The following is a 24525-nucleotide window of genomic DNA, read 5'->3' as shown; positions in this document are numbered from 1 at the left end:
ACACACACACACATATAAAATAATGATCCTTATAGGATTGTAAGGATCAAATGAGAAATATCTGAAAAGTACTTCATAGGCTGAAATATGCTACATAGCCAGAAAAAGTATAAGATGATGTTTTTTTTTTCAATTATAGTTGACATTCAATTATTTTGTTTTAGTTTCAGGTATATAGCATAGTGGTAAGACATTTATATAATTTATGAAGTGATCCCCCTGATTAAGTCTAGTACTCACTTGGCACTATACATAATTACAATATTACTAACTGTATTTCCTAAGCTTTACTTCCCCATGACTATTTTGTAATTGCCATAAGATATTGTTTTGAGTGACCTCTGGGATAATGCTGGTATTTATAAGAAGTTAAAAGAGACTAGAACAGAGATTAAGGTGCCTGATTCTGGACAACTAAGCTGGTCATATTGTTACAGGTAGTTCTTTGTTTTTTAGTCCCAACATAGCAACCTGCAAAACAGATTGCCAATTTACATCACATCATTAGAAATTGGTCGACTTTTCCCAATAGGTGAAATAATGTAATCTGGAAATATATTCAATCATTCAAGATCAAATAAATCAATAAAAGCCAAACAAGGTAATCACAAGCTCATATTGATTAAAAATAGTAAACTTTTTAAAATAAAAAGCTATACTATTAAGCAATTCTACTACGTAATTATAGGAAATGAATTTGATAATTAAAACAAACATTAAACATTAAAAAAATAGTATAATTTGTCACTTTAAAATTCAGAATGGTCATCCGGGGGCAATTTGAGACTTTCCTATCTGTATAAAATTTTGAAGTGATATGACAAGTTTCCTATAGATAAAATTTCCTAAAAGCAGCAGGATTAAAATCGCTAAAGTAAAACTTAAGCTACGTTTTGTTTCAAAACAGTCTGCATGTCCCCTTTTCTGCCACTAGATGATAGGGTGCATCGATGAAAAAGGTCCAAACAAGATTAGAAGAAAACATCTTAGATCCCTACGTTGGAGGTTATTAATATTCTTGAGTGAACTATCCTTCCAAGTAAATCATGACAGCTATAGGTCCTTTACCCCTCTCCCCAAATGCACATAAGTTGAAATGCTAGTTTTGCAACAGTATGGTGAGGTGAGAGGATGGATTATGACTCTGTAAGGGCCATCTAGGAACCAGAGAATAAGAACCCTTGATTTAGCCTAACTTCGTATTCCAAAGACGAGGAACCTGAAATCCAGAGAGGATGTGGGAGAGGGCCCGAGGGATCTTCATTAGTAGTGTCCTAGCATATGATGATGACAACATCAGGACTTCGGCTCTGCCTACTTCCAATAATCTGTGTATACATTTCTAACAAATCAGTATTTCCTCTTCAGCAATTACCATTTTTCTCTACTCTGGTTAGGGGTTTCACTCCCGAAAAGACATCAGCAAGCTCCGTCATCCGCTCTGAGCCCTCCTTCTTGTAATGCTCCCATTTGGCTTGCTTTTCGGAAAGCATTTGTTTGAACATCTATTGACAGGACAGAAGAGATTAGGAGAAAAACCCAGATTAGGCAGTTTACTAAGAAAGCCTGAGTGACACCCAATTTATTATAAAAATATAAGCCTAACATGAACATCGCCTTGATGCCAGCTCTTAAGTCTTTCTGCTTTATACGCATGGAGGGGCAAAGCCAGACCATCTCTGAGATACATGAGCACCACCTGGGCAGCTCCTGAGTTTTCAGATTCCCAAGCTCCACTCCTGAAGATTCTGGTTCAGGTCTCGGGTAGGCCCAGGAGTCAGAATTTTTAATGTGACTTTAAATCTGGTGACTACTGCTCTAAGGTCCTTTCGAGGTAACAATTTCTGTAATTCTAATTTAATTAGTCAGGGAAGGTTGAGTATTACTTTATCTGACTGGGGAATGAACTAAATTACTTACAAAAAATCCTTTCTTGTTTGATTACAGGTGGTTTCATTGCTTAACAGTAATTCAGTTTATTAATTCATTCCTTCATAAAATTTAAGTCCTATAAAGACTTGGGCAGAGGAGGAAATAGTACAACTCAGGGTTTTTATTTCTTCTTTTTTGAAACAAACTTTAAAAACATATTTAAGGTATGTCGCCAAGGTACAGGGGTTTATTTCACTGGGCTCTTAAGAGGTAAATATGCATGAATATTGATTTTTCACTTGAGAAATTCTTCATTCTTCAGCATCAAAATGAATATTGATGAGATAAGCAACAGGGTAGGGAGACTCAATTTGCAAGTGAAAGGATCAAGGCTGGGTAGAATTCTGTGGAGCCAGTGGCACAGGAATCCTAGTGATCAGGCAGGATAATTAATCAGTGAAATAAGTTATAGGATAAGGAACAGTGAGACTTATTTACGAGCCCACCCTATCGTTGAGTGCCTGGGACCCATCAATGCCATTTGACCAGTAGTAGCAATACAAATATAATGAAGCCTTCATTATAGACCAAATGCCTTCTGAGTCCTTCAAACACTCATTCACAGGTTGAACTCATAGGTTTCATATCTTGTAAGATGAGATGTAAGATAGGGGATGGTCCTTAAAATAGGAGATGTGCCTTCATATAAAGATTAGAAGAAACACTGTTCCAATTAATATGTTTACAGGAGAATCAGAAAGTAATTCTAGAAAGAGGATGGGGTAGGAGGTAGAAGAGATAAAAATATAGGTTAAAGAATGAAGCTGAAATGTCAGGAATTCAAACATGTCATTGCTTTGTTCAATTTGTATTGGGCAGCTTTTTTTCCCTTTCTACCGGGTCGTTCTCTTCCTGAAGACCTTTAACGATGAACAGGTGCTCCTCTAGGCTGTTTTCTGTCTTCCTTCTCTCAGAATAGAGCAAGGGAGCTGCCCATTCTAGTCCAACAGAGTCCAGAGAACAGCTTTACGATGTGAAACACTGGCTTGGTCAGACAGATGACTCAGACTTGTGTTGATGTCCACTCTACAGTCTGGGGTTGCTAGAGCTCTGGTTCCTGATCCTAACTGCGCCAAGGGCATTTCTTCCTTGTGGGCAATTCTTACTTGCCTCTGAAAGGCCAGTTTTGCTTTGACCAACTCATAAGATGCCTGGTTCCCGTTCTTGGGTCTTTCCTGGTTCTCATCTCAGCTTAATTTGCCTCTCTTCCCTACCACACTGAGAACTCCTTGTTGGCAGGGACATGTCTTGTTCACATTTGAACTCCTAGCACCTCACTGGGAACAGAGAAGATATTCAATAATGATTTGCTATTCAGAGGGAAAACATTAGCAATATTAAAGGGATCAAAAAGGGGTAGCATCTCTCTGATCTTATAAAGTGATACCGAGTCAAGTCACTGGAAACACCCAGCACGTGCGCTAACATCCCGTTAAAAATCAATGTCTACTTTTTCTGAGCTGCTTCATAGGAGAGGACAGTGTCCTCGTGTACCTAGAAGACAAAGAAACATCTCGTACACCACTAATCAGACCGAGGAGTGAGTGAGTGAGTGACGGTTCTGAATGGGCATTGATGTCTGGGGTTAGCTCCTGGGCCCACCTGATCCAAACCCCAAAGGTTACTCTTTACAAAAGCCAGACATTCCCAGGTATCTGCCATTTTGGTTATGTCCATAGGAGCTTCTTTAGGGGGTAAGACTAACCCAGAATTTCCTTCAGTGAACTTGAATTCCTTAAAGTCCTTCAGAGGATGTTGATTAAATGTCAATCATCCATCCTACGTAAGCCACTTCCAATAGGCCATCATGGCTCTTAAGATGAAGACTGAAATCCCGTGAGGCCCAGCACAGGCTGGCTCCTCTCACCTTTCATCATTTCAGATCACCTTTCTCTTGTATTTTCTCCCCTCAAGCTAACTCATCCTTCAGACCTTGCTGTTTCCCATCCAAGAGGGCTTATTCTGTCCTTTCTGGAATGTTCTCCATCACAGTCCCTACCTTTGTCTTAGCTAACTCCGACAGGTCCCTTCTTCCTGTCCCTTCAGAAGCTCTTACCTCTCTTCTCAGGGAAGTTGTCAAAACTAGGATAGGATCCTTTATTTTGGGTACTGAGAGGACTGTGTTCTCTTCCTTTAGAGCACATATATGGGTTTGCATTTATATTTTCATTAGTGTGATTCTGATTCATGTCCATGTCCTCACTAGACTGCAACCTCCACAATCCTGTGTACTTTTTTCCATCATTGTATCTCCAATGACCGTTGGCACTAAATGCCTGTTCAACGTTTAATCCTGTCCTTTTTCTGTAAGAATTATCTCAGACAGCTAGAATCTGTAGCTCGAATCGGAGATACTGCTACTAAATCCCAATCTATAAAAAAAATTTTAAGCATAAAGTAACTCAGACTTTGGTGATTATTCACTGAATAATTTTACCTCTTTGAGTATAAACTCAAATTGTGCAGTATCCAACAGCAAGTGAAAGAGGATCTTGGGATTGTACCTAGAGTCTGTTAGGATCTGGTCCTTGATCTGACGAAGGCGTTTGTTGTTTGGGTCACAGGCTACAAGTAGGAAGAAAGGAGTTTCCATTTATTAAATGTGTAGAAAATATCTATGAGATGTGAATTATTAAATACTTTCCTTCACTTTAAACCTTTAAAAAGTAATGTATATATCAATAACAGATGCTAAAATTATAGTACATCCCGGCTAAGAAGTGCAATCGAACTGTTAAATATGACAATTAGATTTGACATGGAACGTGATCCATGATATATTGTTGAATGAAAAAAAGCAAGCTGCAGAATGGTGTTTCCAAATTTTGCAGGCATTTTGGGGTTGATTTATTATTGACTATCCAATATAAACAGGTAGAGCCTTCTGACACCATTTCCTGGGTCCTCCTTATGTCACGTCTGTTTGGAGTTGCTTTCGTTTAGGCATTGAGTGCTGCCATTCAATTGTGGACAGGTACCCAGAAGAGAGTTAATGCAGAAGGCCTGACACTGCTATTTTCAGAAAGGCACATTTGCAAGGGTGGCCCCTGGCTAGCATCTGGGAATTTGGATTTTGGAAGAGTTTCCATCATTTTGAAAACTGATAACAATGGCCCATTATGCTTTAATCGTTTGTACAAACAATGTTTATGATGAACGCATTTTTCTTCTTGGAGTCTGGAATTTGGTACGTGCCAAGCAGAAGCAGCGTGTGATCAGCCTCTGACAAAGACCTTGGGCACTGAGCTTCTAACAAGCTTCCCTGGTTGGCAACATTTCACCTGTGCTGTCACAACTCACTGGTGGGGGTTGAAGGCATCCCGCACGACTGCACTGGAGAGGACTCTTGGAAGCTTGTGCCTGGTCTCCTCCAGACTTTGCCCTGTGCGCCTTTTCTCTTCACTGCTTTTGCTTTCTATCCTGTTGCTGTGATAAATCGTGGCCAAGAGCACTACTATATGCTGAGTCTTGCTAGTGAATCACTGCCCCTGGGGTGGTCTTGGGGAACCTACATAATAGGGGAGTAGGGTTACCCACACAAAGGTGTGGTGGTACTTCTAAACAGAACCAGACCGGGAACCATTCTGCTCCTTGTAAAGAGCCAAGGGCAAAGCCAGCACTTAGAGTTTTCTGGACTACCCACTATCTAGGCCCAGAGATTATGGCAATTAGGACAAGGCCACAAATTAGGCAGTGACTGAACCAGGGATAAAACGCCAGATGTCCTCATTCCCTGTTCAACCTATTAGAAGCCAAGCTAAACTGTTTTAAATAAAACAAATGATGTTTTTAATATATAGAATTAAAAAAATGCTGATATTTGTTAAAATTGGTTTATGAGGCCAATTATTACCTAAGAAAGGATAAGAAAATAGGATAAAGCAAAAATATTTACAAGTAAAAGCCATCTGGACTACAAATTAAGTCAAAATAAAAACTTGAAGATAATAAACATTGTCAAAAAGTCCACAGCTGATAAGGTTCAAGGTCTCTGGCAGTCACTCTAGCATCACACGTGTACCTTCCCACTTTCCTAGCCGTCCCATCAGCATCTGGGAATGGCTGGCACGTACAGAATGACTCTGTTCTATGAGCAACTGTCAGGGCTGTGTTCGGTGCTTCAGTTATGGCGGAGCCTGTGGGAGGCCATTTTATTTATTGATTTCTATGTTACTCCATCAGGAGGGGACTCATGACAACCTGGAGCAGGGCTCAGTTTTCATGGGAAACTGCAGAGTTCTCATTTATCATGCGTTCTCCCGAACTACCTTGGAACTGGTGATATAGATCATACAGAGACAATTTTTTCAGCTTCATATTTTCCTAAATAAAAAACCAAAACAAAAAAACCGACCACGCCAAACGTGTAAGGATTTCCACTTGTCTTTAAATTAATTCTAATTTAACAAGAAACCTTCTGATATTAATTTACTTTCATTTTTGGATAGGGGACTTCACTGCGCATTACAATTAACTCCTTGATATAAACCAGGTGTGGTTTCCAGTGTTCTCAGGGTCTGATCCTCTCTCTCAGATCTGCCCCTCAAGAATTTAGACCCAGAGAATGGAGAAAACCAGAAGCGTGATAAGCCTGGGGTCAGACTTGGCCTTGCCTAGCCAATGCTGCCCCAGAGAGTGTTTCTTCAACAGCCACCAGGCACTGCGGAAGCATCGTAAGCCCGGGTGAAATGCCTCCAGCGGGTTAGTAGGAGGAGCTATGAAGAATATGTGTTCCTTCTTGCACACTATGACTGAAATTCCCTACAAGCTAAAAAAGCAGTTACTTTTCTCACATATGACTCACAACCAGTTAGGCGAATCACTTGTTTCTGGCAAATTATGACCTTGAGCAACCAGGTCAGACAACTGCCAGACACAGAAATGAAAAACAGATGTGGCTGAAGATGAAAGCACAGGACTCTGACAGCCGAGGTTGTCCCTGGCAGGGTGCAAACCCAGGAGACCACTGGCTCTCAGAATGCAGGTACAGCTGTCGGGCATAGTTGTCTGAAGATGAAGCTGAGACTGAGTCACTAAAATCACAGTTGGTTTCATGATTGGATAAAGTAAGGGCTTGAGTTGTTTACAGGCTTGAGAAAGTAGAGAAGATTATGAGTCAATGTAGTAAAACTGTCAAATCAGAACTGATTTTATGTAAGACATAAAATCAACTAATTAAAAACAGATCCATTAGATGATTTAAAACTTTAGCCATGGTATTCACGCTGTGAGTAAAGTGTAAACTGAAGAGAGATCTAGGCCAAGATGCAAAATGTTGACAAAAAAAAAAAAAAAACTGGAAAGGTTTAAGCAGCTGGAGATTTCTAGTGTGAAGAGAGAAAGCTGAGGAGAAATTCCACATGTTTTCAAAGACATGGAGGATGAGGAAGTCCAACTGTTGTTCTAACTGCTGACCACTCACAGGAAGTGGTAAATAGTAGTTAGACATTTTGCCTGGAAGTGTTGTGAGACAGGGCTACTGTCACTGAGGGGGCCTGCGGAATACTCTGGTGTGGACAGTTTTTCTAGAGACACAGCAACATCTGAAATAACAAGGCGGTGTTGGAAGTGGAACCTGTCTCAGGGTGGGTTCTCAAGGAAAGTTTGTTGAGTGAAAAACAAAAAGCAGAGGGCTTTATATGTCTGCTAAATGACACAACTCTTAGGGGAGGGACATCCGGCTGTGAACTCATTAATTAATGTTATCAAGCATTGACTAAGTTGATAAGATGCTGTAGGAACTTAACTTTTGTTTATTATCGATTAGCCTGTGGCAAAATTAGTTTTCTTATACCTCTTTTCACTTATAGTTACAGAATCTATTGATAATGTTAAGTGAGAACTTACTGTATAAGGAATTGTGTCAGCTTTGAACAAGCTCGGGTGGTAGTCCAACCTACTTATTTTTCTACCATTATACCAGGGGTTTTAAAGTCACAGGTTCCTGGACACAGTGGGAATGTTTCCTGACCTTGACAGCCAACAAGGTCTCTAAGAGGACCATGGCCCAGAAAAGGTTAAGACCTAATCTACCTTAATTAAGCACTCTGATCTAGCCAGTTTGTCAACTCAGTGGGCCCATTTTTCTGCACTTCCAAATTCATACCTTTTCTATCATGTTGCCAGTATGTAATCTCTTTGGCTTTTTACTTCAAAATCCTATCAAGGGCCAGTCAGCTCCTGCCTCTCATGTGGTGCCTTCCCTGACCACCTCTGCCCCTCCATCCTACGCAATGTTTCTCTCCCGCTCTGGACTCAAATCCCACCAACTGTCTGTTTGACATATCTGGCTTTAGTTACTGGCTCAGACCTTGTGTTAGTCTCCTGTTGCTGGTATGACAAATTACCACAAACTTAGTGACTTAATGTGACACAAATTTATTCTCTGACAGTCCCAGAGATAAGAGGTCTGAAATGGGTCTTGCTGGGCTAAAATCAAGGCATCAGCAGGGCTGTGCTCCTTCTGGAAGCTCCAAGGGAAAACTCATGTACTCCTCTTTTTCAGCATCTATAGGCTGCCTGAATTCTTTGGCTGGTGGTCCTTTCTGTCATCAAAGCCAGCAGGGGCGTGTTCAGTCTTTTTCATGATGCCATTTCTCCAGTTCTGACTCTGGCGCTTCCTTCCTGATTTAAGGACCCTTGTGATTACACCGGGCGCATATAGGTAATCGCCCTACTTCAAGGTCAACTGCTTAGCTGCACTGATTCTATGTGCAATTTTAATCCCTCTTTGCCACATAATAAAACATGGCTACCAGTTCCAGAGATTAAGCCATGAACATCTTTGGGAGGGTGGACTGGGGAGGCTTTACTCTGCCTCTCACAGATCTGTAGTTATCCCTTTTCATATGGTCAGTTTGACCACTGACAAGCTCCTCGAACATGAGAGATACATTTCCTCAGATTCCCTAGCACCTAACAGTACTTGACAAAGGGGCTGTTCAGGCAGGCAGTTGACATGCCCAAGCAGACACGAAAATTACTAATTTAGAAAAGCAACTTGATTCTTCTCCAAGGGCTAAAGTACTTTGCATCCTGAAGCAGATTTTAGTTCTGAAAGCCTTTGTGTGGAGTGATACAGATGGCCACACCTTTCATGCGTTACCTGAGTCGGCTGTATGCAGCATTAGCCATCGGATGGCGACATTGCAGTCTCTCAGGCAGTTCAGAAGCTTTGGAATGTTGTCCAGAACCATCTCCTCCCTTAAATAACCTTCTTTCAGAAATTGCTGCACTTGAGTGTGCACTCTTTCACTGACAGTAGCGTATCTGCTTGCCTTTGAGAATAAAAACTTGAATTACATTTAAAAAAGAATTATCTTGAATCACATTCGAATAAATCCCTAGACAGATAACATTTCTATATGAGATGAATAACATATGAACTACAGTCAATAAGGCTCAAAGGAAAGTGGTTTATTGGACATATTTCTCAGAGAGTATTGGAGTTAGAATTTAGAGACAAAAATCTAGATCCGGCTGTGACTAAATATTGTTTGACTTTGGGTTTAATCTTCATGCATTGGTTTCTTCAGATGTAAACTGGGGACCGGAATCAGGTGGTTCCTACATTCCTTCTATTCTTAACTTGGGTAGAAAAGAAACATAAAGGCAGAAGCTAGATTGTCTATTCTTTCTGTCATAACAACGGAGGCAGGGCAGAGCAGAAACGCTCAAAAGATGAGGCGTCTACAGACATGTGAAAGCTTAACAAAAAACGCACCTCAGTGTATCAAAATTGAATTTTCAAACCGGCTCTTTAGAAATGTGGTCATTCTGCTTTACCTAAAAGCATGAGTTAAATATTAAGTATCATTAACTCAGTCAGGTTAGTTTAAAACTACCACTAGATGCTTCATCAAGAGACGCTGAAGAACTTACAATGTCACAAACGAAAAAAATGCAGTTTTGGAAAGGAATTTTAGTAATGAAAAATAAATGCTCTCGTGCCAGTAAGTATGGAAGCACCGCTTTCCCTAATATATTTCTAGGGGACATTCCAAAATTGAAATTATTTTGTGCATTATTTATGGAATTCAATTTATTTGAATGAAACATGCTGAAGTTCTTTAAATCAATATTATTCTATCCACACTGGAAACTCAAAAACTCAGACAGCCAGGCTGAGGAAGATAACTGTTCAGAAATGTCAACTATACTCCCCAATAAAAAGATTTTATTTTTATTTTTTATTTCTGTTTATTCAAGCATTCCCTTCTCTCTTTTCTTATCAAAGAGCCACAATGTAGCCATTTAAACTTTAAGGAGATGAATGTCTTTAGTCTTGTTATTCATCAGTGAGAGGGCATATTGCCTATATTCAGTTACCATCTTCGACGCTAGTCCTACTGATGAAAACATTAGAATTATAGCTACGGGCGAAAATAGCTGTCTGTAAGGACACAGTCTTTAAAAAGAGTAAATGAAGTCAGTGGGTCCATATGTCACACTTATTCATCTTAGGTTGTTGAATCTTTCTTAGGACCCAAGTCTCACATTTATATACCACATAAATTAAAAATCTATAATTATCTATTTTATTCTGATGTGCAAAATTCATCCTTCATTAATCACTGCATTCCTGTTTTTGTGGACATTTTCCAAATGCCTTGGGAAATCTACTTAGCTCATTTCATGCCTATTAAAGCAGAATGGCAGTTGTCTGTGAGAATCTTCCCAGATTAGCCAGAACCTACCTGTTCTCTGACATTTGAAAGGTCCAGGGTATTGTTTAAAGCCGTTTTTGCAGCTTTGTAAGGTTCCCAAGCATCTGCTAGATTAACGGTGATCCCCATGTAAATGCTAATTACCTGAAAAGGAAGACATTCATTCATTATTTGCTAAATACTCACTTCAAGGCAGGGGGCTGGGAAAATACAAAGTTAGAGAAGACACGACCCAGTCCTTTAAGTTTAAATGTCATTCCAATGAAAACCCAAAATTTTCCAGATATATAGGTAAGGGTCCTTTTTCATGAGCCCTTTGGAACAAGAGTGACAATATTGCTCTTCATAGAAAAATTATTAAAACAAGATTTTCTTTTCAAACTGCTTATATGTTAAATTCTAGATGAAACATGAAAGTGTTAAGAGAAGCAGACTTTGACTACAGAATATTCTCAAACATTTTCATCTCAGCCTTTACACTCTTAAAAGTTACTAAGGACCCCAAAGAACTTTTTCCCCAATGTTTATAGTATTACACATTAAAACTGAGAAATTTTAAAATATTAACACATTTAAAATAACAACAATAAACCTATTACATGCTAACATAAAGTTTTTATAAAGCAAATCAAATTAAAGTTTACCCAAAATAATCTGTGAAAAAGAGTGGCATTGTTTTACGTTTATTTTTAAAAATATCTTATACAATCCCTGTTTATCTCTCTCAATGTTTTTCTTTAAATTCTCTTGGTGCAATACCAATATTTACTCACTAGCTTTTTATTGGTTGGAATTTGCTCGGCATATTATTTTTTTATTCCTTTATTTTCAGGGTGCCAGGGTGCTTTTTTAGGAATGTATCTTGTAAGTGTCATGTTACTGGAGTCTGACCTTCCTTAAATACTAAAAGTGTTTCTGCGTATAGCATATGGTGAATATTTCTTTATTAAGCTTAGGCCAATGAAGCCAGACTATCGGAGTTTTCCTCTTGGTCGCTCAACTCCTTGCTCATGAGAATGATCATTTGTGGACAGGAAGCATCATCTCTTACTTGTAGTCTGTCCTCACCAGTAAAGCAACTCATTCAGCCTCTCATCACACACAGATGGTTTATGATTCAATAGCTGGTAAGAAATAAAATAAAATCTGCTACCTGAGAACATAATCTAATTCACTATACTTTGTTAAAACCTCTGTGTGCAAAGAATGCATTTCATATACATTAACTATGTTGTCGGTTTTATTCCTTTAAGAATTAATATTTTTAACTGAAACATTTTAAAAGTTACAAGCACATCCCTGCAGTAATGTGAACCTTTCATAGCCCTATCAATGTTAGCTTAAAGATAACACTTATTATAAACTAGAAATTCCTATTCATAAAATGACAAATTAGATGAATTCTGCTAGCTTTGATACATAAAATAAAAAAGAATAAAGAAAGGCTTTAGTTGTAATCTCTCAGCAGCTACAGCAAGATACATTTTAATACATGGTTTTACCTTGAGAGTATCCATTCGAGAAAAAAAATAGGTTCTTCAGAAAATTTTACTGGCTGATTTATTCCTTCATGTTACGATTTATAAAATCCTCCATACACTTAATTTTCCCTAAATGATTTTATGTCTATTTACAACATTATGATCTCTGGGTTACAGGCCAAAAGAATGGACAAACCAGTTCTCTAACAAGCTTATTGCTATAGAGAAAAAAAGACTAATAGCAATACTTGCCCAATTATCTGGAAAGTACTTGTCCACTATCTCTCTCATTTTTGCTTGATGGGTATGAAGAATGGAAGGTTCAAAGTAGAGAATGACATACAGCATGGCAGCCTGATCTGCCAGGGCCGTACTGCGATGCTCTGGCAAAGGATATGCTGAGACCTGCAACACAGAGACGAGACCCAGAAGTGGTAACAATCGCACTTACATCTGCCAAAGAAATGATCTAGTTCTAGGACAGATCAGTCTCTAGAAGTCCGTCTCCTTGGAGGACACCGGAAGCAATTCTCAGGTTGTGGCATTGCTAACTAGGGCTTTCCTTCATATCCTGAACCGCAAGATTATTCCCTTCCTCCTATCCCTTGACTCCGCTGCAATTCTGTCTTTTCCATTATGTATATGGATGTTTCAACCCCAGGTCTCCCACTAGCTCATCATGTCTGTGTCTTCCCCATCACAGACAATCTCTTAGAACTGACAGAGTCCATACTCACTGTTGCTATTTTCTCGCTTCCTGTTTATTCTTCAACTCACTGGAATCTGACCTCCACCATCACTTTAAAGGAAGTTCCTAAGGTCATGCATAACCTCACAACCACCCGATTCAATGGCCTCTTTTTAGCCCTCTCACTTAAATTCTCTCAGGAAGGAGACACTCTCTTTCTCTGGTTTCCCAGACACTGCTCTTCTTCCCAACGTGCTTGGCTGGGCATTCTCCTTCTGCCAGCCTTTCGAATGCTGCTGTGTTCAGGGCTCTATCGCCTCATGCAAAAAAAATCTTGGGCTGCATGTAGTACTTATCACCTCGAGGACCAAAAGCAGAAGTGGAGGAAGTTGTTACCAAGAGAGATGGAGCATTGTCAAATGGAATCTGTAAGCAGAGATGTGGCAGGTCTCTGGAAGGGCCTGGAGCTACAAACCAGAAAGACTTCTGTTTCTCTCATTGATGTGTTTGCCCAATTTTTCTCTCTCTCCAGACTGTTCTCCATAACATGGCAGATGAGGCTGGCTCAAACTCCAAATTTTGCATGTTTTGGGTAAACCTGTGTCCAGAAACTGTTTCTAAGGCCCAATTCCAAATTACCTGGAGACAGGGAATCTGGTCCATTGTGGGTCAAGTGACTGCCCTGGTCCAATCAGCCAGGAGAGGGGAGGTGCAGGGCAGAGTGGGATGGACACATAGCACCACCACAGTTTAAGCCTTGTGTTAATGATAGTTACGGGGCAATGAGAAAATGGAAACATATTGCCTTGAGATGTGGACAAAATGGACCGCATAAGAGGCAGAAGGGGTAATGACAGGGACTGAAGAAATGGCATGGGCTCTGAAGTCATACAGACTGGGATTCAAATTATGGTTCTGCCACCTAGTTGTGTGACCTTGTGAAAGTTATTTAAGCTCTCTAAGCCTTATTTTTCTCAACAGCAATGTGAGGATGATGATGCCTACTTTGCAAGACTATTGTGAGGAATACAGAAAATGAAAGAACTCTCCTGTGATTCTGGTTCATACTTAATTCTCAATAAAAGGCAACAAATATATGGAGACCTGGTATGTGCAGGTACCTCCTGATTCTGAGGTGTCTTAAAAAAATCTTTTATTTACACTTAACATATTCATACAGAAAACAGGTTACCCAAAGAACTGTACAGAGCAGGTGTGCTCTGTGATAAGTGATATCCAGTTACCATAGGTCTAACTCTTTACTCTCTTCTAATAAGAAAAAAATATATAATACATAAAATTATGTTTTCTTCAGGAAAATGAAGTCTAACAGTAACGTTCCTTGGTACTCTTTTAAATAAGTGAATGATACACAAACTGGGGAGGAAAGTGAGATAACCTGAAAGTGCCACGGGATCGTCATTGTCCTCTCATGCTGCCTTTTTTGCCTGGACTGCCCTGAAGTCCCCTTTGTCAGCTGTTGCAATCCAACCGCCCGTTATACGCTCCACGGCACCGCGTGCTTCCCCTACGACATTACTCCTCTTGCTTTATGGTAATCGCTTTAGCTGTCTGTTTTCTTTCCTAAGCTACAAGCTCATCACGTGTGGGGACCATGGCCTGCCTTCGTCAGCGGTGGATCCCCAGAACCTAGCAAGTGGACAGGCATAGAACATACACTCCATAACTGTTTCTTAAATGAATGACTAAAAGAAAGCATATTCTTTCCAACTACAGTTCAAATCCCATTTCTTCCCTGAAATCACTAATTCTGCCCAAATTAATATATCTCTTTCCTCTACCATCCCATAGCACAGCTCAAAAGGTTTTACATAGTTTTTCATTGCTTTTACTCTTTTGAGGAAGAAGAAAGGGAAGGCGTAACGGAGGAGGAAATGAAACCAGTCTTCGGAACTACTCAGGTCTTCACAGACTTAGTCCCCACCTGGTTGTAAATGTCGTCAGATCTTAGTCGGCCGATGACCATACTGATGAAGGATTCATTGATAGGCACTCTCTGGAAATAACTCTCAGGATAACTGGGCGGTCTTTTGGCTCCTGGTTGGCAGGAATAACCTGTACTTCGAAGCAGTTTACAAATATCATCCATATTTGAGTCAGCAGAAGATCGAGCAGCACTGAATCATGTTCACAATGGGAAATAAAGGGCCAAAAAGCCACATACGTTAGAAACTCAAAAGTCTAACAAAGCAGAAGAATTTCATTATAACTTGATTTTATATGGTTTTAGATCTGACCATGGGTCAATTTTTATCTTTAAGATTCAAAATTATGTTTTCGAAAAGGCTGTTATAATATAGCAAGCTTATAAGATGGGTTCTTATATGTAAGTACAGTTCTATGGAAAGGTCCATGACCCCTTTTCCAAAGTCCCAGGGGCGGGACTTGTTTCAGAATATAGCATTTTTCAAATATAAGAAAGTAATATAGTACATAGATCATATACAATATAATACTATAGTAGGGTTTCAGTTGGCAGTCCATGATCAACACACGTTACTATTTCTAAAGATTTATAAATATTTACACAAGTAAGATAAATGAACACTATCTACAGCCTCATATATGATCTGATCAGATTTTGACTCCATGATTTCAGGTTAATCAGGTTTTGCTGTCTAAGGAGTTACTTGCATGTATGTGTATGTATATATTTTTTCGGAGCTCTTGGGAATTCATAATTGCACATAAAGCATGTGAACCTGCACCAACGTTTCATAAATTAAAAAATAATCTTAAAAATTTATGTCAGTTTAAGGTGGGATATATATACACTAACTGGTTTTTCTCGGCAAGGTGCACTTTCTGTAAAGATTTAATCAAAACGTGTGATTTTCAGGGTGGACTGGAGAAGTAATCCCTCAAAGAGACTCAAAGAATCTTAGACTTGAAGATGACCTTCTATTGGATGTAAGATCTCCTTTACCACAACTCCAACTTGCAATTTTTCAGTGTCATTTCAATACTGGGTCCTCCTATTCTAATGAATTAGCTACTGTACTCAAAGGGAGAAAGCCAGATTGTCAAAGCTGGGTTTAAGCAAACTTTTTTCTTCTTCTGTACATTATTTATTTTGTTTGTCCAGGAACTTTCAGAAATAGAGATAAGGCCATTCAAAGTTCATTTTTAAAAACACGGATGTTAAAACAGCTCATGGCGGAATGGATGTGACTGAATTATGCATGCTGGTGGACACTCTCCTTCCAAACTGATAAAGATGAAAGGAAGCAAGATAGTGGAGTAACCGAAGAATTTACTGCTAAGGAGGCAGCAGTACCAGGTGTTGCTGAAAATATGTCTCCGTACTGTTGACGATCTGCCTCCTTACTCTATTTATTTTGTCCTAATTTGTAAGCTAACATCTGAAAATGTTAATTCGAGTCTGCACATCTTTAGCTCAAATTCCTGACTCCTGCTTATTGACTGTTTCTTCCCTGAATCTTGACTGTCTCTGACATTGACCTTGCATCCAGATTTTGACTCATAAACAAATTGAAACCTGTGTGCTAGGTACTGGAATAAGAGGTGGTTAAGGTGGTTCCTGTTTTTAAGACTCTATTTCTTGAAGTCACAGCTCTGTATGGATATATGTAACACATGACTGTGATTTGTGCTGTTGCTTGTTCTGGTTTTGTTTCACATATAGATATGGTTGAGAATTCACTTTCAACCTGACCCCTGAATGATAACTTTTCAAAGTCATCGACCTGAAAATGAAAACAGAAAACTCATTCATTTCCTTAAATCTGCCAAGGAGAAATATTTGAAAACTTGAAAAAAAAAAAAAATCCTCCAAAAAATCCCATTCATTAGACTTACAAAGTTTCCAAATTTATCTTAAGGTAAAGAAAATTCAGATTCCTTTTTTAAAAAACTGAGGTACCATCATGGACATAATAATCTATATATCTCTAATAATCTATAATATGTGGATTATTTTATACATTATACATAGATTACATGATATCTAACCTATTATGATGATGACATAAAATATAGAGTAATTGCTATTTCTACATTATATTCAGAAGGGATAAGAATCTTTTGCATTCCAGGTCGTGTTGCTGCTGTTCACAATAAAAGTAGCATGGAAACCTACACTACATTTCACCAAGAGCAGTGCTTTAGGAGTGTGCAGTCCCAGCCCAGAGATACCTGTATCGGTAGTAAGAAACCAGCATTCTCTCTCTGACTTCTCCTTCAATCTTTTGGTCAATGACCAGCAACATAACTCCATATAAGTACAGTGCTTCACACTATGAAGAGAAAAAGACAATGGCCAAACTCACGAGAGTATACATTCTCACAGAGTGAGGCTGATAATGGTCAAAAAGATCACTTTGCTCCCATTCGTCCTAAGAGCTTTAGCTTACAAAGAGGGTACAGGTTTCCCCACGAAGGGCTCTCACTTTCTGTGTGGAACAGGCTTGGAGAAGTTTAGGCGAAATAAATTTTAACAAGGGGAAGGGGAATATAGTCAATGATATTGTGATAAGTTTGCACGGTGACAGATGATTACTAGAATTAGTGAGTGATCACATTGTAAAGATATAAAAATATCGAATCACTATATTTTACACCTGAAACTAATATAATCAATACAAGATTATATACAAACTATACTGAAATTAAAAAATTTACCAAAAAGAAGAAAAATGTTCCCTAGACTGCTTGTCTTTCAGCTGAGACTTTATAAAAATGACCTTTTAAAAATAAGTTAATTTTAACTCAGTTATTATTATAATAATCCAGTTATTATTTTTGATATTTTCTTGGGATACCAAAAAGGAATCCCAGTATTATAAATACCTAAGTCATTCATTCACTTATTTAACAAACATTTCTTAAGTGATCACTATGTACTAGGTACTAGGCTAGATGTCTGGGATGCACAAGATAAAGAAGATAGGAACCTCCACATCAACTCAGAATCTCCACATCATCTTAAGTCACTTGTAATTCTGTTCAAAGTCTACTATGTTCTAAATTCAGATACAGACCCGTCAGAAGATAATTATCAGTTTATTTTACTTCTCTTTAAAGAAGGGCACTGTGTATGTATTTGTGACTTACAGGGGGAAAAAGTGACTCTATGCTTAACATTCTTGAATTTCTATTTTCAAATGGTTACTATTACTTACTAGAAGTTGTTTTCCATCTTCATTGAGAAGCACACTTTCTAAGGTTTGCTGAATATAAACTCCTTCATTGAGATCATCTAGATATCTAGAAATGAAACCCCACAGCAAGTTATTCATTGACAATGAAAACTTTAAAAATATCTATGAAGAAGGAAAGCAAAGATTCCAAAAAGGTAAGTTAAGATACCAGGCATTCTGGCCTTCAAATAGTTCATGGTTCTTTATGATCTTAAGATAGAATTGTGAGCTGAAACTCATCATGATTAGGGCCACAGGTTGATATTTATGTCTACTCTAAATAAAAGACATATTCCCTAGTCCTGATTTATGAATCACAAATATCTTAGGAGTGATGGCATAAGACCATGGAATAGTTAAAAAGTTAATGAGTTAATGTATTCTTAATGGTTGGAAAGAGAATATTGTGTGGTTAGGAATAAGAAGGGAGGCTATGGTTACCAATGCTACAACAATATGTTCCTTTCTCCCTCCGCCAACTTCTCATATATAATATACTAGAATCTAATCAAAAACTACAGGACTGAAAGCCATATGACTTAGTAAACGCTTAAGATGACTAGAGCCACAGGAAGAAAGACAATTATGTATGGTAGAAGTTATAAATTTTGTAGTAACTCAGAAAGATGTATATGTTCTAGTATGTCCCTTTTCCCTCTCCACTAATTTACTATCAGAATAAGTTGTTACTAAATTAATCAATACCTGTTTAAGTCTACAGTATATTTATGCACACTTTGAAATGCTAAATAAAATCTGGTCACAATTTCTATGTTGTTTTCACGAAATTCTTCATCTAAATCCTGTAGTTCTGGCTTAGCTTCCAGTTTGCTTTCCCATAATTCTGGACCCTGAGAAGAAAAACACATTTATGTGAAACACCAAAAATAACATACTCATTGGTAACAATTTCTAAATAAGTCTTTTTAAAATGTGTCAAAAATTCAAAGCAGAACAACAGAAAGTAATGAAGATAAAAGAAGCCTAGATATAAAATCCTCTTGTAAGAAATGAATTTGAATTGCAACCATGACTAGCATGCTTTTAAGTGTGGGGTACTCCAGATCAAAGTTATCTTTTAAATATAATTACACTGTGCTAGGACTTCCACATAATAACTTGATATTATTTTTGAGTTAGTTAGCTAGTATTAAATTTGGTTTAAAAGCTTTCTTCTTTAACTCTTTCTCCATAATGACTTAACAGAGTCTGTGGTTCCCACAGAAAGCATGCTTTTATAGACAAAATAGTGGTAAAAATGCTATAGAGGAAGATTACCTTAAAGTAGCTGAAATCAAATATGATATCTCCATATTTCTGTTGATCAGCTCTGTCTTTTAATCTGAATACAGCATAATAAATTCAGAGAGTCTCAAAAGTTCAGCAATGATGGCATTGCCACAGGAAACGATCCTTAAGATTGCCTGGCCACAGAGGTTGTTCTCTGCTAGAAAGTCCAACATGATGTGGGTCGTCGACCACTCAGCGCCCGGCTGGTGGGAATGTTTAACAGGCTTCAGAGCTGGGGTCTGTGAATCATTTGATGAAACCAGGTCAGCTGACAGCTTGGCTGCTCCATTAAAATAACTGTATCAAAAAAAAAAAAAAGCATAAAAATTTCCATTTTTTAAAGGAAGTATGTGAAACGTATATAATATTTTCCTCCCAAACTCGCTAAAGAAAAAAAAGATGAGTTCTGATTTTGGGGGGTGGAGGAGGACATTTGTTCTCTATTCTTCATGTTTTCCATGCAGAGGGACTTTGCTAAATCAACACTCTTGGTATGTTTCTCAATCCTTTATTCACTTCTCTCCATGAGGAAAGACACGATGTAGGTGATCTCTGAGCTCAGGAGAAGGAACCACTGAGCATGTATGGTTTAAATATGCTCTAAATTGGGCACTGGTTATTAAGTTTTCCTTACAGAAACTGTGTCACTTGTTTTATCTTGGGGAAAAGATAATTCTGTCCTACAATCCACTAGAACTAGGTGAGGGAACAAATTTTAAAAATATTTTTCTCCTGTGTCAAGTATAGGAGGTCGTTGTTATCGAGGCTAATACACGCCTGGGAAAGGTTACACTGTGACTTGGAAGTAAGGACAAACATTTCATACGAAACAGTGGAAAAGATCGATTAGGAATGTATCTTGAAATGATGTAATTAAAACTGATGAAAGTGAGTTTTATACTTAATGAAATTTAAAGTAAAATTGCAACAGCTATGTACTAATGGACAAACCAAGAATGAATCAAAAGCTTATTTCATCATGTTGTGATTTTGACAGTATCTTGTACTTCATAAGTCCTTTCATAGCATGATTTTTAAAAGGTAAGTTTTGCAAAAAAAATTTTTTTTCAAGGCATCATTCATTTTCCCAAAGGCCTCTCCCAATTTTTTTTCAAATCATTCTTTCGAAGGGTTAATCTGTGCCATCATTTTTGTTGCATTTCTCTCCTTTCGTTGTTAATTTAGCTAGGCCATCATTTGCCAACTTCATGGAAGCCTCAATTACTTTTCAACTTCATGAACAACCATGCCTTTCCCAACGTTTGCACTTGTACTTTGCATGTTTACTTTCCCAGCTCCCTGAAGCTAGCTAGGTTAGACATGTGATTCAGTTCTGACCAATGAGATATTAGTGGAAGTCTATGGTAGGACTTCTAGAAAATATTTTTCCCTCCTGCTATAAGCAGAGAGGCATGTAAAGAAATTTCTCTTTCTGTGCTCTGGTTATTCCCCTTATTCTTGTCTTTGAAGCTACCTTGAGTCCATGAGGTGACAAGCCTAAGAGAAAAAACCAAGAATCTGTAGATTGTAGTGTGGAAGGACAGAAAGAATCTAAATTCTTGTTGATGTTACTGATTCACTATGAAACTGTGGTACTACTGACCCCTGTAATCCTTGTTAAGTGAACTGTTTTCATGATATATATACTGATAATGGGGTCCCGGATTATTTGCAGGTAAAAGTGTTTCTAATAATTCATTCATTCGACAAATATTTAAACAGTGCCTACTGTGTGCCAAGCACTGTTTTAGGTCCTGAGGACAGTGCAGTGAACAACTGTTCCTGCTTTTACGAAGCCTACATACTACTGGGAGTAGGAAGGAGATAACAGAAAAATAGATTATATATCAGACTGTGATAATCACTGTGAAGAAAAAGCATGATAAAGGGATGAAGCATGTTATTTTACATCCAGTGGTTTGTGAAAGCTCTCCTGATACGATGATACTTGAGCAGAGATCAGAAGAAAGTGAGGGAGCCAGCAGCAGGGTATCTGAGTGTGGTCAGCAGCCTCTAGGATGGTCCCCAATGACCTCCACACCTTCTTGTTCATGCCCTGTGCAGGTCCCTTCCCTTGAATGTGACTTTTTGAGTTCCTTCTATAGAACAGAATATGGTAGACATGAAATGATCACTTTCAAGCTTAGATTGCAAAAAGACTACGACTTCTAGCTTCGACACCCTCTCTAGATTGTTTGTTCTGGGAGAAGCAAGTTGTCATGTGTGAGAGAGTCCTGTGGAGCCCATGCAAGAAAGGCCTAAGAGATCTGCCAACAACCACTCCAGGGAGCTTGAAAATGGATCCCAACTCCAGCTGAGTTTTCAGGTAAACTCCTGTTGACAGGTTGATTGCAATCTGCTCATGTGGGAGAAAGGCATTCCAGGCAGAGGTTATAAGTACGTGCAAAGGGCCTGGGGCAGGACTGCGCTAGAAGAATTTAAGGAATAGCAAATTAACTGAGGTGCCTACTGCAGAGTGAGTAAGGGCAGAGATCAGGGGAGGTAGATGAGTTTGGGTCAGACAGTGGCTGAGAAGCCACTACAGTTGTCTAGAACTCTTTCTCATACCATAACACACAGTAAGACATAAATTAACAAGTCCTTTCAGTTTTCCCTGTGATGCGTGCTTGTTAAGCCACATTGATCTCTAATAGGCTGAATTTCACATAATTTCATTCCTCCTCCCCCTTTTTTTTTTGCACTGATATAGTCTGGCTTGGAAAAATGAAAGACAAAAAGGGTTAAAATAATGGACAATGGGCAATAAGTCACCTCCTGAAGTCCTTTGAAGGCCACCGAACTAACCCAGGTCTCAGCAGCATTAAACTCTAGACTCAACTGAGAGGAGAACAAGCTACGATTAACAAGTTTAACCACTCCCAGCTTTTGAATACTGAGATAGGACAATGAGGCCATAGAGAAAACAGCTATTTGGCATGAATAAAACCAGAGATCTCACTCAGTTTCCTAATTGTCTTGTACAAGGCACCCAGAAATTACACAGTTGTAATTTTACCTTCAAGAATTTGATATGAAAGTGTGTTTTTCAGTTTGGAAAGTAATCTTGGACAAAAAAAAACCTACATGCTTTCAAGAACGAAGCATGGCATCATCCTACCAATTAACCAAAGAGTACAGAACTGAATTTTGAAGGCATTAAATTGTCCTGGGACAAAACACTGTTTACCTTACTCAGAGGACAAAAGAAGACAGCTCTATTTTTATCCTTTCATAAAACCTCTCAGTACCATAGAGAAGGAAGTACTGATATCCGCCAATCCATTATCAGGAAAAAATATAATGGTTGTTGATCGAGATAAAAGTGACCGACATCTCTCTTCCAGAAAAATTCTGAAATGAATCTGATCACTCCAGTGTGATTCATGAATACTGGAAAAAACACAATGAAGATGGGAAGGTGTTCTTTGTTGCAAGCAGAGGCAGCAACCCCACCCTTCCCCGCTCCGTTCATCACCTATGTTGGAGGGAGCTCACTGCACTAGGAATCAGGAGACCAGATTCCGTTATGGGCTCTGTTGGGTTTTGCTTTTGTTTTTCACTGACAGATCACAGAAGAATCAGGCCCCTCGGAACGTTTTTTTCTAAATGCAAAGGACTTTGGCACCAGCATGACACAAGAGAGGGAATTAAGATGCAGAGAGGGTCAATGACTTGTCCAAACTCACAGCCCATGACTGAGCTAGGATTCAAACCTAGGTCCATCAGAACGTGAAAGCGCTCACTAATCATTCTGCTTTCTTGAGAGTAAATGAAGGAATAACGACGTCCACACAGCACTGCTCCCGTAAACTTGGGAGGATCAGATGTGGGCCAAGCAGCTGAACATCACTTCCTAAAAAGCCAAAGTGGCGTGGAAATTTCCATCTAAGTGGAGATTTCGAGCCTGGACTGCAGCTCCTGCCCCAGCAAGCCCCTCAGTCCTCCAAGCAAGGTTCTCCCATCCAGACCCCGACCCCACGCCACAGATATCCCCTCAGCCAGCGCGGCCCAGCCCCGGGACGTGAAAAAAGGGACGGGGAGCCGCACTCCGCCCCGACTTACCTGTCACCCCAGCGGCGCCAGGGTGCACGGCGCGGGGCCGATATCTGCACGTGGAGTCGACCCTGGGGGGATCCTCACCCCCGCCTGTCCGCCGGGGTACGCCCCCTTCTACCCCCAGCCAGAGATCCTCAGCCTGCCAGACCGCTGCTTCCGCTCCCGGCAGCCCTGACAGTCACATGACCAAAGGGGCGGAGAGCGGGGCGGAGCGTCATGTGACCACTCTCTGGCGCTGGCTGATGACGTATGAGCCCGCGCTCACGGTTTCAGCATCAGGGAAAGGGAGTTAAGGAGGAGTTGGGGTCCGGTTGTAGGAAGTCAGGGTGCAGCCAGACGGAGCTGGGTCGAGCAACCAGGTAAAGCAGAAGCGGGGGATGGCGATGCGGAGGGGGGCGGGAGGCGTCGCCTACCTCTCTGGCGCTCCGCGGGTCTCCGGAGCTGGGGTCTGTCGACCTGGGTTATGGTCCTGCTTCTTTTCACGCCACAGCAATGAGGCCTGGACAGTTTACCTCCCTCTCCGAGACCGCATCTCTCCTTTCTTCAGTCCTAAGTGTGTGGGGGAAAGATCGCGCATTCTTGATCCAAATAAATCTAGTTTGAGCTGCCTTTAAAAGCAGGGCCTTGGGCAGGTCGTTTAAATAAACTCTCTGGACCTCAGGTTCCATTTCTATCATGTAAATGATTGGGAGAATTAGAGATATTGAGAATGAAGCGTCAGCGCACCAGTTTATGGCACACTTAGGGGACCTAGAAATGGTGATTGCTGTTTTAACTATCCCCAAATCTTTATTGATCGCCTGTTTTGTGTGAGGAGCTGTTTTATCTGCTGTAGAACATGTCAGAGTGTTAGTTTAAGTTGCTCTCAGAGTGAAGGAGTGGCTGGCATGTGAACAAATAGTTGCGGTGAGATTTATTGAGTTTTATAATAGAAATGTGTTTGTACGGGAGGGGCAGAAGGGATAGTGGTAACGTGAGGGAACAACCAATTGCTTGTATGGGTAAGAGAGAAGGCTTCAAAAAGAAAGCTGTATCCTTGCATCTTGAAAAAGGAGACACAACTCTGGCTAAACTTGTACAAGGCCCCATGGATTTAAAGGAAGTCAGAACATTGTTTATAAAATATTTGCTCTGTGTCCACCACTGTGCTGTTTTTAAAGATGAGAAGCGGGAACATGAGAGAAGTATTTTTACATTAGCTAATAATTGGTCCTGCTTACAGAGAATCTTAT

The 24525-nt window shown here is 39.5% G+C and overlaps 2 protein-coding genes across 3 annotated transcripts in view; one reads left to right on the top strand and one right to left on the bottom strand.

Moving 5' to 3' along the window:
* The window catches only part of WASHC5 (WASH complex subunit 5), a 53425-nt gene extending 29936 nt beyond the window's left edge, over positions 1-23489 (bottom strand). Inside the window, 12 exon segments of the mRNA XM_006916560.3 lie at positions 1376-1505; positions 4370-4497; positions 9038-9209; positions 10629-10742; positions 12332-12484; positions 14713-14905; positions 16944-17044; positions 17930-18014; positions 18653-18798; positions 19226-19302; positions 19305-19534; positions 23300-23489. Of these exon segments, the coding sequence (XP_006916622.1) occupies positions 1376-1505; positions 4370-4497; positions 9038-9209; positions 10629-10742; positions 12332-12484; positions 14713-14905; positions 16944-17044; positions 17930-18014; positions 18653-18798; positions 19226-19302; positions 19305-19410 (1405 nt within the window). The 5' untranslated portion in view covers positions 19411-19534; positions 23300-23489.
* Positions 23490-23520: 31 nt separating this feature from the next.
* Positions 23521-24525, top strand: part of NSMCE2 (NSE2 (MMS21) homolog, SMC5-SMC6 complex SUMO ligase) — a 201749-nt gene continuing 200744 nt past the window's right edge. For both annotated transcript variants that reach the window (XM_015593064.2, XM_006916559.3), the window contains exon 1: positions 23521-23652. The gene's annotated coding sequence lies outside the window, so the exon portion shown is untranslated. The remainder of the gene's footprint in view (positions 23653-24525) is intronic.

The sequence above is a fragment of the Pteropus alecto genome, unplaced genomic scaffold (genome assembly GCF_000325575.1).
Source record: "Pteropus alecto unplaced genomic scaffold, ASM32557v1 scaffold164, whole genome shotgun sequence".
Classification (NCBI taxonomy): domain Eukaryota; kingdom Metazoa; phylum Chordata; class Mammalia; order Chiroptera; family Pteropodidae; genus Pteropus; species Pteropus alecto.
The sequence above is the reverse complement of the archived record's forward strand: the minus strand, read 5'-3'. Positions and strand labels throughout refer to the sequence as shown.